Here is a 12,819-nt window from a genome sequence, read left to right as displayed (position 1 = left end):
AAAAATTCATATGGAAACACCAAAGACCCCAAATAGCCAAGGCAATCCTGAGAAGGAAGAATAAAGTGGGGAGGATCTTGCTCCCCAACTTCAAGCTCTACTACAAAGCCACAGTAATCAAGACAATTTGGGACTGGCACAAGAACAGAGCCACAGACCAGTGGAACAGAATAGAGACTCCAGACATTAATCCAAACGTATATGGTCAATTAATGTATGATAAAGGAGCCATGGACATACAATGGGGAAATGACAGTCTCTTTAACAGATGGTGCTGGCAAAACTGGACAGCTACATGTAGGAGAATGAAACTGGATCACTGTCTAACCCCATACACAAAAGTAAATTCGAAATGGATCAAAGACCTGAATGTAAGTCATGAAACCATAAAACTCCTAGAAAAAAACGTAGGGAAAAATCTCTTGGACATAAACATGAGTGACTTCTTCATGAACATATCTCCATGGGCAAGGGAAACAAAAGCAAAAATGAACAAGTGGGACTACATCAAGCTGAAAAACTTCTGTATAGCAAAGGACACCATCAGTAGAACCAAAAGGTACCCTACAGTATGGGAGAATATATTCATAAATGACAGATCCTATAAAAGGTTGACATCCAAAATATATAAAGAGCTCACGCACCTCAACAAACAAAAAGCAAATAATCCAATTAAAAAATGGGCAGAGGAGCTGAACAGACACTTCTCCAAAGAAGAAATTCATATGGCCAACAGGCACATGAAAAGATGCTCAACATTGCTAGTCATCAGAGAAATGCAAATTAAAACCACAATGAGATATCACCTCACACCAGTAAGGATCGCCACCATCCAAAAGACAAACAACAACACATGTTGGCGAGGTTGTGGAGAAAGAGGAACCCTCCTACACTGCTAGTGGGAATGTAAATTAGTTCAACATTATGGAAAGCAGTATGGAGGTTCCTCAAAAAGCTCAAAATAGAAATACCATTTGACCCAGGAATTCCACTCCTAGAAATTTACCCTAAGAATGCAGCAGCCCACTTTGAAAAAGACATATGCACCCCTATGTTTATTGCAGCACTATTTACAATAGCCAAGAAATGGAAGCAACCTAAGTGTCCATCAGTAGATGAATGGATAAAGAAGAGGTGGTACATATACACAATGGAATATTATTCAGCCATAAGAAGAAAACAAATCCTACCATTTGCAACAACATGGATGGAGCTAGAGGGTATTATGCTCAGGGAAATAAGCCAGGCCGAGAAAGACAAGTATCAAATGATTTCACTCATATGTGGAGTATAAGAATAAATAAAAACTGAAGGAACAAAACAGCAGCAGACTCACAGAACCCAAGAATGGACTAACAGTTACTAAAGGGAAAGGGCCTGGGGAGGATGGGTGAGAAGGGAGAGATAAGGGGGGGAAGCAAGGGGGTATTACGATTAGCATGTATAATTAGCATGTAAGGGGGGCATGGGGAGGGCTGTGCAACACAGGGAAGACAAGTAGTGAATCCACGCTGATGGATAGTGACTGTAATGGGGTGTGTGAGGGGGGTACTTGGTGAAGGGGGGAGTCTAGTAAACATAATGTTCTTCATGTAATCGTAGATTAATGATAACAAAAAATAAAGAAAATAGAGCTTTAATATACGTGTGTGTGTGTCTGTGTGTGTGTGTGTGTGTTTGATTCTTTATATCCCTTTTATATTGAGATGTCTCCATATTATTTCCTTATCATCTTAAATTTTATTTTTAAGTTAATGATGGGGTAAAGGGCAGTTGTTGGTGTTCTATGAAGTACTTAGCCCTTTCCCTCTCTGATTCTTTTAGATTGTCATCAGTTTTTAAATATTATGATACTGAAATAAATATTTACATGGATAGAATGTTTAACATTTGTTGGATCATTTTCTAGGATGGATTTACAGAATGGACTTACAGAATAGGCAGGTCAAAAGGGACATCATTTTTTATTCTTAACCATGTAGAGGAGTGCCTGGAGCACAGTAGGTATTGAAATAATATTAGATGAAGGAATATTATAAAAATTGCTTTCCAGTACAGATGTGCCATTTTACATTCGCACCAACAGTATGAGATCATCTATTTTCCCACACCATCTATATTTAAATTATTTTGATGATTTGACTGTAGTCAAAAGAATTCTCTATATGTATTTTGAAAAAAAATGCTATCAGATGATACAACCAATGTTTGTTTCTCTTTTTATTTTCACCTACTGGGTAAATGAATGTATGCTTTCTTATAGGACTGAATTTGCTCTTAAAGAAATCATGTCCTCTGGAGGTGCTGAAGATGACATCCCACAGGGAGAGAGGAAAACAGTTACAGATTTTTGTTATCTTCTGGATAAATCTAAGCAACTGTTCAATGGGTTAAGGTTAGTGAGTCTTGATGTCTTATACTTTTCTCTGGCTCTGTATTTTTTTTTTTTCCCATTGCTGATGTGTAGTATGTTTCTGAAAGTTATGGATAAAATGTTATATAAATATCTATACTAGAAGTTAACACTTTTCTTCTTTGACACTGTGTCTTTATTCTCAGATGAATAAAACAATAGGAAAGGAGAATAATTTACATTGTTTTACTCAAGTTGAAAGTGATGTTTCCCCTTCCCTTCCCCTTCCCCTCCACCTTCCTGCCGCTCCAGTTTATGGAGCTGTATTTCATAAAATAAAATTGACCCATACAACCTTGATAATTAAATGGTTTGGTGTATTTATAGACTACTTATTTGTTAGATGGTTTTACATACATTACTCCATATCATACCCAATTTACATATTCAATATTGGGGTATTGAAGTTAGTGTTTCTTTAAAAAAAAAAAGCTTTACAACTGAAAAGGTAATAGAAGGTCATGTAATAAATCCTCTCTATGACCACTTTATCTACATTTTCAGTTACTTTCACAGCCCTATAGTCATTTAATTTCCTTATAAAAACTCATCATGATTTCAGGTGATCTTATTTATTTGCTTATGGTGTCTTCCTTCATTAAAATGAAATATCCCTAAAAATGGGACCCTGTTTGTCACTCTTCTCTAGTATCTAAGCCAGGGTCGTGCACATATTAGGTGCTTCATGAACATTTTTTAAATGAAGGATTCCAGCCAAAGACACTGTTCTTAACTTCTCCACTCGGCTGCTTCCTCTTTTGTGCTACGGAAGATATCTTCGAGATCAGCTTTTGCTTTACAGATTAATTGCATCTTTTTTAAAGAATTTTCTTTGACTATTGTAATTCAGAAAATGATCCCAGTAGGCCTAGGTTTTAAGTCTTCTTTATTTCTAAAATATTACGAACCTTTTAAATTTGCATATTGAGACTTTTATTTCTTGGTTCCCCATTATTATCCAGGTATATCTTATTTATTCAGCATTTATTTGATCCCCAGTGTGTCCCACATACAATTCTGTATTAGGTACAGATAGTTCAAAGATAAAACTAACTGTGCCTGCTCTCAAATACTCTGTAAGGAAATTATAAAAATACAAAACCCATGGCCACCTTCTACTTCCTGCTAGCCTCAGATTTAACATATCTGTTAAGCAAATTTCCCACATACCTCTGTGTGCCTGTATTAAGTAAAGCAATCGAAAAAGTTCAAGTGATGCCTCCCTTCCATTCCCCTTCCCCTCCACCTTCCTGTCACTCCAGTTTATGAAGCTGTATTTCATAAAATAAAATTCACCCATTCAAAGTGGATAGTTTGGTATATTTATAGACTTGTGTACTATCACCACAATCTAATTTTAGAACATTGTAATTACCCCCCAAAGAAACCCCATACCCATTAGCAGTGACCCTCTGTTCCCCCAGTCCCTGACCCATGGCAACCACGAATCTACTTTGTCTTTATGGATTTACCTGTTTCGAACATTTCATATAAGTGGAATCAAACAGCATGTGATCTTTTGTGACTCACTTCTTTCACTTAGCATGTTTTTGAGGTTCATCCATGTAGTAACATGTATCAGTACTTTGTTTCTTTTATTACAGATTAATATTCCATTGTACAGATTTACCACATTTTGTTTATCCAATCATCAGTTGATAGACATTTGAGTTATTTTGCACTTTTTGGCTGTTATGAATAATGCTACTATGAATATTTGTGGATAACATTTTGTGTGGACGTACATTTTTATTACTCTGGAGTATATACCTTGGATTGAAATTGCTGGGTCATATAATTATATTTAACCTTTAGAGGAAATCCAGACTGTTTTCAAAGAAGCTACCCACCTCCACCAGCAATATATGAAGGTTCCAGTTTTCCTACATCCTCATCAACACTGTTATTGTCTGTCTTTTTGACGTTAGCCATCCTAGTGTGTGTGAAATTATATCTCCTTGTGGTTTTAATTTGCATTTCCCTAATGACTAATGGTGTTGACCATCTTTTCATGTGCTTTGGCCTTTTTTATGTCTTCTTTGGAGAAATGTCTGTTCTAATCCTTTGATCATTTTTCATATTGGGTTATTTATCTTCCTAATTTTTGAATTGTAGTTGTTTTCTGTATATTCTAGATGCAAGTACCTTAAAAGATGTTATGATTTGCAAATGTATGTTTTCCCCTTCTGTGGATTGTCCCTTCACTTAGTCGATGATGTCCTTTAAAGCACAAAAGCTTTCAATTTAATGTAGTCCAACTTGTCATTCTTTTGGTGTCATGTCTAAGAAATCATTCCCTAACCTGAAGTCAGGATTTACTCCTGCTTTCTTCTATGAGTTTTATGATTTTAGCTTTTACATTTAAGTCTGTGAAGCATTTTGAGTTAACCTTTGCGTATAGTATGAAGTCTTGGGCATTTTTTTTATCAGAAAAGTATTTTTCTCAATTGATTATTGTGTTTTTTTCATATTTTTCTTTCTTCTTCCTTATTCTTTGTTCTCTGTCCTTGTTTATACTTGTAATGCTTAGATCGACTAACCAGTCTAAATCCTCCATTACCATCTACTGTCTTTTGATTTTCATCCCTATTCTTTTTCTGATCATTTTCAGAAAATGTCTCAAATGTGTCTGTCATATGTCAGACATATTCCGTCTTACCATTTCATACTAGCAATTTTTGATATACTGCTCTTTTTACAAAACTAGGTAGTATTTGACCAAAAGTTTAACTAGCTTCTCTATATATTCAAAGAAGACATATTTTGATCTATTTGTAAATGGAAGTGAATTTTTTCACTTTCAGTACAGTGGCATTTCTCTTCTTAAAAAGGAACTATTTTCCTAATCTGATGTTGAAGAAAAAAATGAATCGTAAAACTCAAGTAGTCTCTTCTAGAGGCTGTCCTCTGCTGGACGAAAATCGCTCTGTAACTACAAGAACAGTACAATCACAGAACATACTTCCGCAGGGCATTCTACAGTTTTTAAATCACTTTCAAGTACATCTTTATCTTTGGCCACAGTATATCGTATCATATGATGACGGTATATAGTACCAAAAACAACTGTTACCTAAAAATGAATTGTTCTATTTCACCTTCTTTTTGAAGTGTTCTTTTGGCTGTGTAAATAAATTTTACTAATTCAAATGTATTCTCATTTTGATCTTTTTTTGAAGTTACATTTTAGATATCACACAAATTTTATTAATTTTTTAAGTAATTACAAAGTGAAATCATGTCTATGAGAACAGTAGGAAACTCATACAGGGAGAAGTATGAGGTCTGATCTTTCAGACTATTTATTGTTGGAGAAATTTATTGTAAAATGCTTAGGATATCTATTTCATTTTAGTACTTGAACACTAAAGACTATATTGGGTTCAAAAATTAATCCTTTTGACTTTTGTTCTCTGAAATATTCAGTAAATAATGACACAGGTCCCAATGATTTGAAATTTCCTTCATTTGTTAAATCAGTAATTATGTCAGCATATATATGTAACTTGCCATATCATAAATCGCTTCCTGGAAAGTGTTTGCTATATTAATATATTGATTGCCTCCCGAATGTGGAGTAGTACCTTTCTAATGTGCTGTTTCAAAATTTGATAATACCAATAGTGATAAATTTTGGCCTAGAAGTGTGGTAAGCAGATCCACCAAGATTTATTTCTACTGTTTTGTGTGAAGGGCTATCTGCAGTTTAAACAAGGCTAATTATTTCTATAAAAATAATGTTTTTTTAATATATATATATATATATATATATATATATATATAAAGCTTATATATTCTTTGCATGCTTTTGGTTTTGTTTGTGACTAGTGGCAGTGCACATCTATGACAAATTAGTACTTTGACTCTCTTCCCATTCATTTAAAAAAAATTTTTTTTATTAAGTAATTATTGATATACACTCTTATAAAGGTTTCACATGAAAAAAACAATATGGTTACTATACTCACCCATACCATTAAGTTCCCACCCATACTCTAATGCAGTCACTGTCCATCAGTGTAGCAAGATGCCACAGGTTCACTACTTGCCCTCTCTGTGCTACACTGTCTTCCCTGTGATCCCCCACACCATGTGCACCAACATAATAACCCTCAATCCCCTCCTCCCTCCCTCCCCACCCACCCTCCTGCACTCCTCCCCCTGGTGACCACTAGTTCTTCTTTCTTCCCATTCATTTTTTTTTTTTTTTTTAATAATTATTTTTTATTGAAGGGTAGTTGACATACAGTATAACATTACATGAGTTTCAAGTGTACAACACAGTGGTAGAACATTTATATACATAATTCTAGGTTCCAGCTATCACCCTACCAAGCTGTTACAATATCTTGACTATATTCCTTATGCTATACATTACATCCCGGTTACTAATTTATTTTACCATTGGAAGTCTGTCCCTTTTTTTTTTTTTTTTTTTTTTTTTTTGTGAGGGCATCTCTCATATTTATTGATCAAATGGTTGTTAACGACAATAAAATTCTGTATAGGGGAGTCAATGCTCAATGTACAATCATTATTCCACCCCAAGCCTAATTTTTGTCAGTCTCCAATCTTCTGAGGCATAACAAACAAGTTTTTACATGTAGAACAAATTCTTACATAATGAATAAGTTACATAGTGAACAGTACAAGGGCAGTCATCACAGAAACTTTCGGTTTTGCTCATGCATTATGAACTCTAAACAGTCAGTTCAAATATGAATACTCATTTGGTTTTTTATACTTGATTTATATGTGGATACCACATTTCTCTCTTTATTATTATTATTTTTAATAAAATGCTGAAGTGGTAGGTAGATACAAGATAAAGGTAGAAAACATAGTTTAGTGTTGTAAGAGAGCACATAGATGATCAGGTGTGTGCCTGTAGACTATGTGTTAATCCAAGCTAGACAAGGGCAATAAGACATCCACGTATGCAGAAGATTTCTCTCAGAACAGGGGGGGTGAGGTTCTAAGCCTCACCTCTGTTGATCCCCAATTTCTCACCTGATGGCCCCCCTGCGACTGTGCCTGTCTTAGGTTGTTCCTCCCTTGAGGAATCTTACCCGTCTCTGGCTAACCAGTCATCTTCCGGGGCCATACAGGGAAATGTGAAGTTGGTAAGTGAGAGAGAAGCCTTATTGTTTGAAAAAGTTAGCTTTTTACTTCTTTGCATATTTATGCCCTGTGGCTTCTATGCCCAGCATTTGTCTTGAGGTATCTTTACCACTTGGAAGAATTATGATACTCGGTAAATTTGATATGAGGCACGAATTCTATTTAAGGGTTGTAATTAGGAAGGAAGAAGAAAAGCTATAGAAGTAGCAGGCGGAAGAAAACATGGGAAGATTGATTATTTCTTTGATATATCTTCTTGTAGAGTAACTTCAGCATGTATAGGTTTTAAGCTACTACTTAAATTGCACACACACATTAACATAATAGGAGTATAGTTACATAACCAAAGCATATCTGTAATTACTAGCCATCTGCAGTGAAACCAAGAAAACCAGTTAGGCACCTTAGGCATTTGTGAAAACTTATCTATGATATGGTGGATATTGTCCAAATGAACTTGAACAGTCTGAGAGAAATCAGACAAATTAAAACAACCCATTCCTGGGGACTGTTCACATGCCATATGTTCTTTCTTCCCATTCATTTTTAAAGAAAATTTGTTGTATACATACACATAAAAATGTGGAACTATTAAAAAGATTTTGGTGGAGCTGTAAATGAAAAGTTGCCCATGATATATGGTTAATTGAAAAAAGCAAATTGTAAAAATTGTGTTTTACATGATCTCATTTTATCAGAAATTCTGTATTAAGTTTATGTTCTGTAACCATATTAACTGTTAATGGAGACTGCTCTTAGTGCTGAGTTTGGTCTCTCCCTTCTGGGCAGCTGATTTTCTCAATATCTGATGCATGTGAATGTGTGTATATTCTATGCTTATTTATATAAATGAAAAGGTTTTGTTCAGTGTTAAACGTTGATTGGAAAGTGGTTGGAAAGGCCTCTGCTTATCAGGTCTGTGATTCTGTACCATTCCCCATGGTGCTGCATTGGCTGGAAGTGTGCGGCATTCTTCTCCCCCACTATTCGCTCGTTTCTTCTCCAGCGTAGCTGTTTAAGTATGTGAGTTAAACACTTCTCTACTTCCAAGTATTGATAAAGTTTTTCCACATTCCTTTTGAAAGAAAAGATTTCTTTGGGAATAATGAAAAGAAAGTTTTTGATTGTGCCCCCCACCCATCTCTTATATTTGTGTTGGTCTGAAAAGAAAACAGGATCATAGTGCTTATAGAGAACAAAGAATATGTTGTACTGGTTCTGGACCAGCTTTGGACCTTGGGGAAATGGAGAAAAGTGGGAATCCAGCTGGGTCAGTATCAGCTTTGAACTTGAGTCCTTCATTCCCAGTGTTCCTTTCATCATTAGTGCCCATCTGTTGGTTGGCTTTTCTTTGTGTTTTCTCTTGGTTGCATTCACAAACCAGTTATTCAACTTATTATTGTGGGGTAACACACTTGCAGGGAAGTACACATAATATAAGTATTTATTTTACAAACTGAACACATTCATGTGGCTCATACTTGGATAAGGAAATAGAACATACAGCGCCTCTGCACCCACCCTGTGTTCCCTCTCAGTGGGACTTTTTAATTCTGTGAGCAGCATGAAAAAAGTGCATTTCAGTGCATGAAAGTGTTAAGAGTTTCTGTATAATGTCTTACTTGGATATAATAAATTCTTTTTTTATTTTTGAAAGCATGTCTTTCCACCTTTTATTAAGCTGTTCATCCAAGTTGTCAGAACCTTTTCATTTTCCCAGCCATGAATATCTTAACACAGTATTTTTCTTGACTGGAAATATCTTCTTATAATATGTGCATAATAAATAAGCTCTTCTTTCTACTCACTGTGTAAGAAAACATAGTCCAGAGAGTGAGAAATGGATAAAATGAATGGTGTTTTGCTTATAATAGCTCTTGCATGTAGTTACAGTAGTAATGAAATGAGAACAATGTTAGAAATAGATTTGAATACTGTGAGAAAATGATCAAAAGCCCAAGTGCTTGTAAGAGTCTAGTTACCATGGTGACTCAGACTGTCAAAGCAGAATGGAATACTTCCTGGGATTATGTAAGGCAGCATTTTGAGACATGTATTTGAGATACACAGCTGTGTCTACCAGTGATGTCCATGACTTTTGGTGCTTTGAAATAGCAGAGGCCTTTCTGTCACTTATTTGACTCCAGAGGAGCAAATACACAAAACAAAATCATCTCTGGAGACCATAAATACATATATTTATAGAGAAGTGCACCGAAGTGAAGTGTAATGGTCTTAAATAAAAGTAATTACAAAAATTATTTTTATTAAATATGCCCCAAGTATTTCAAATTAAAGAAGAAATCATCTACAATGATTCCTCTAAGAGCCTTTATTTAGGATGCCCTGGTTCCTAAATGGAAAAGGATAACTGAGAAATTAACATTCGTTCCATTGTCCCCTCCCTCACCTTGCTCTCTGCTTCCTTTTCCTTCTGTTCCCTCTTTTCTCTCCTCCTTCTTCAAAAAATTACTACTCTGCATGAGGCAATCTCTGCAAACTGGTAATAGTAAGGTGTACATTTTTTCAGAAAGAATACCCTAAACTGTTTGTACAAGCCTGTGATATATACTTTCATTTTATAAGCCTTACCATGCAAAAGAATTGCACTTGCATTTGAGGTAGACTGCCGGCAGAGTGCAGTAGATATCTGAATCGCATGATCTAGAGAAGCATTGACTAATAAAATTTTTAAAGTGGTTTAAAATTTTTTAGTAGCCAGGTTTTTAAAAATGTAAAAGGAAAAAAGCAAAAGTAATTTAAATATTTTATTTGACCCAGTCTATCCAAAATATTTTCAACATGTAGTCAATATAAAAAAGTTATTGAGATCTCTTACTTTCCTTTTGTTCATACTATGTCTTTGAAGTACACTGAACATTTTACACTTACATTTCAGTTCAGATTAGTCACATTTAAAATACTCAGTTGCCACATGTGGCTCTTGGCACAGGCAAAATTCCTCCCACTTTTAGCTTCTGTACTCAAAATGGTCCACTATCTTTTCAATGACTATTTGGGGTTCTCTTATTCACAGGTCCATCAGATATCCCCATTCGTTTCTTCTGTCTCTTCTGTACAGATTCCTGTAGTCTGCAGGTCTTTGGGCTGTTGGTGATTTATCCTTACCCACCTGTATTTCAGAATTTGAGGGGTACCTTATCACTTACCATACGAATTTGCTAGGGTTGTCATATAACAAAATACCACAGACCACATGGCTTAAACAACAGAAATTTATTGTCTCACATTCTGGAAACTAGAAGTCAAGATCAAGGTGTAAGGGGATTCAAGATGGCAGCATGAGAGGTGAGACAGAGAACTCCTCCCCAAACCACGTAGAGTACGAAAATATAGTCAATACAACTAACCCTAAAACAGCAATAGGAAAGAAGGCCGCACCAGACTGCATACAGACCTCATGAACAGAGCAGACCTCACGAAACAGGGTAACATAACAAAGCCTTGATCTGGCGGCACCCAAGCCCTTCCCACACCCCAGCTCACCAGTGGGAGGAAGATAAATGGAGTGGGGAGAGGTGGAAGCCTAGAACTGCTGAACACCTATCCCTGGAGATCTACTTTGGAACACAAACCTACATTGTGTGGTGCTCTGGAGGTTGGTGGGGTTTGGGAGCTGGGACAGGTGGAGTGTTTGAGAGACTGAGATTCCAGCCATTTGTGGAAGATGGGAATCCATACCCCGCTGCTCTGGGACAAAGGAAAGGCAGGTGCCCTGAGAGGCTTCCTAGCAGCTAGAGGGCTGCTGAAGGGGTGGGGTTTGCACAGAGCTTACTGCTTAGGAGAAGGGACAGGTGGACAAGGTTGTCTAGGCACACTCTGCCCAGCAGGTGGAAACTTTGAGGAGCTTCAGGCGCTCCATCCCCCTGGCTGGCTACTCAGCTCCAAGGCCCCCACTGTGATGTAGCCTGCTGCGCCTTCCTCCTAACCTGCCGGCACCTGCTTGCAAACCGGTAGTCACTGCGCTGGCGTCAGGCCAGCGAGAGGGAGGCCCTGCCTACAACAGCTAGAAACACAAAGCACAGAGGCTTACACATTTGTGCTCGGCCCACTGGCTCTCATACTGGAGACAGGCACTGCAGCCAGGAATAAGGAAACAGCTCTTTTCTCTCCCCAGGCACCAGCACCGCTCCCCTACGACCCCCAACCTCATTCTAGGGGCTGAGCAGCTCCAGTTTCTACAGCTTCTGGGCACTAAAGGGCACCACATAGAAATATGAAAATAGAAAAAGGAACCTAGTTCTGACCCAAATCTCACAAACCCCAGGAAAAGGGCCAAATGAAACTGAACTCACCAGTATTCCTGAAAAAGAGTTCAAAATAAAAATCATAAACATGCTCATGGAGGTACAGAAAAATATTCAAGAACTCAGGAACGAATTTAAGACAGATTCATCATTAAGGAATTCCATATCTGAAATGAAACATACAATGGAGGGATTTTAAAGCAGATTAGATGTAGTAGAAGAGATGGTAAATGGACTAGAAATTAGAGAAGAGGAACACAAAGAAGATGAGGCACAGAGAGAAAAAAGGATCTCTAAGAATGAAAGAATATTGAGAGAACTGTGTGACCAATCCAAATGGAACAATATTCGCATTATAGGGGTCACAGAAGAATAAGAGAGAGAAAAAGGGATAGAAAGTGTCTTTGAGGAGGTAATTGCTGAAAACTTCCCCAATTTGGGGAAGGAGATAGTCTCTCAAGCCATGGAGTTGCACAGATCTCCCAACACAAGGGACCCAAGGAAGACAATGTCAAGACATATAATAAAAATGGCAAAGATCAAGGATAAATACAGACTTTTAAAGCAGCTAGAGAGAGAAAAAAGATCACATACAAAGGAAAACCTATCAGGCTATCATCAGATTTCTCAACAGAAACCTTTCAGGCCAGAAAGAAGTGACATGATATATTTAATGCAATGAAGCAGAATGGCCTCGAACCAAGAATACGCTACCCAGCAAGGTTATCATTTAAATTTGAAGGAGCGAGTAAACAATTTTCAGATAAGGAAAAGCTGAGAGAATTTACTCCCACAAACCACCTCTACAGTGCAGTTTGGACGGAATGCTATGAAAGTATTTTTAAGGCTAAATAACTGTCACCGGGAAAATAAAACCATAGCAAAGTAGAATAATTAATTACTAAGCAGATGCAAAATCAAATCAACTACCACCAAAGTCAGTCAAGGGATAGACAAAGAGTACAGAATATGATACCTAATATATAAAAAATGAAGGAGGAAGGAAAAGGAGGAGGA

The 12,819-nt window shown here is 36.8% G+C and overlaps 1 protein-coding gene across 4 annotated transcripts in view; it reads left to right on the top strand.

Moving 5' to 3' along the window:
- Positions 1 to 12,819, top strand: part of SCAI (suppressor of cancer cell invasion) — a 138,177-nt gene that overhangs the window by 58,621 nt on the left and 66,737 nt on the right. For all 4 annotated transcript variants that reach the window (XR_008996634.1, XR_005030579.2, XM_057499024.1 and 1 more), the window contains exon 3: positions 2,264 to 2,395. Coding sequence is in view for 2 of the 4 variants with exons in the window: in XM_057499024.1 (XP_057355007.1) it covers positions 2,264 to 2,395 (132 nt within the window). In the remaining 2 variants the exon portion in view is untranslated. The remainder of the gene's footprint in view (positions 1 to 2,263; positions 2,396 to 12,819) is intronic.

The sequence above is a fragment of the Manis pentadactyla genome, chromosome 3 (assembly GCF_030020395.1).
Source record: "Manis pentadactyla isolate mManPen7 chromosome 3, mManPen7.hap1, whole genome shotgun sequence".
Taxonomy (NCBI): domain Eukaryota; kingdom Metazoa; phylum Chordata; class Mammalia; order Pholidota; family Manidae; genus Manis; species Manis pentadactyla.
This window is presented reverse-complemented; position numbering and strand designations above follow the sequence as displayed.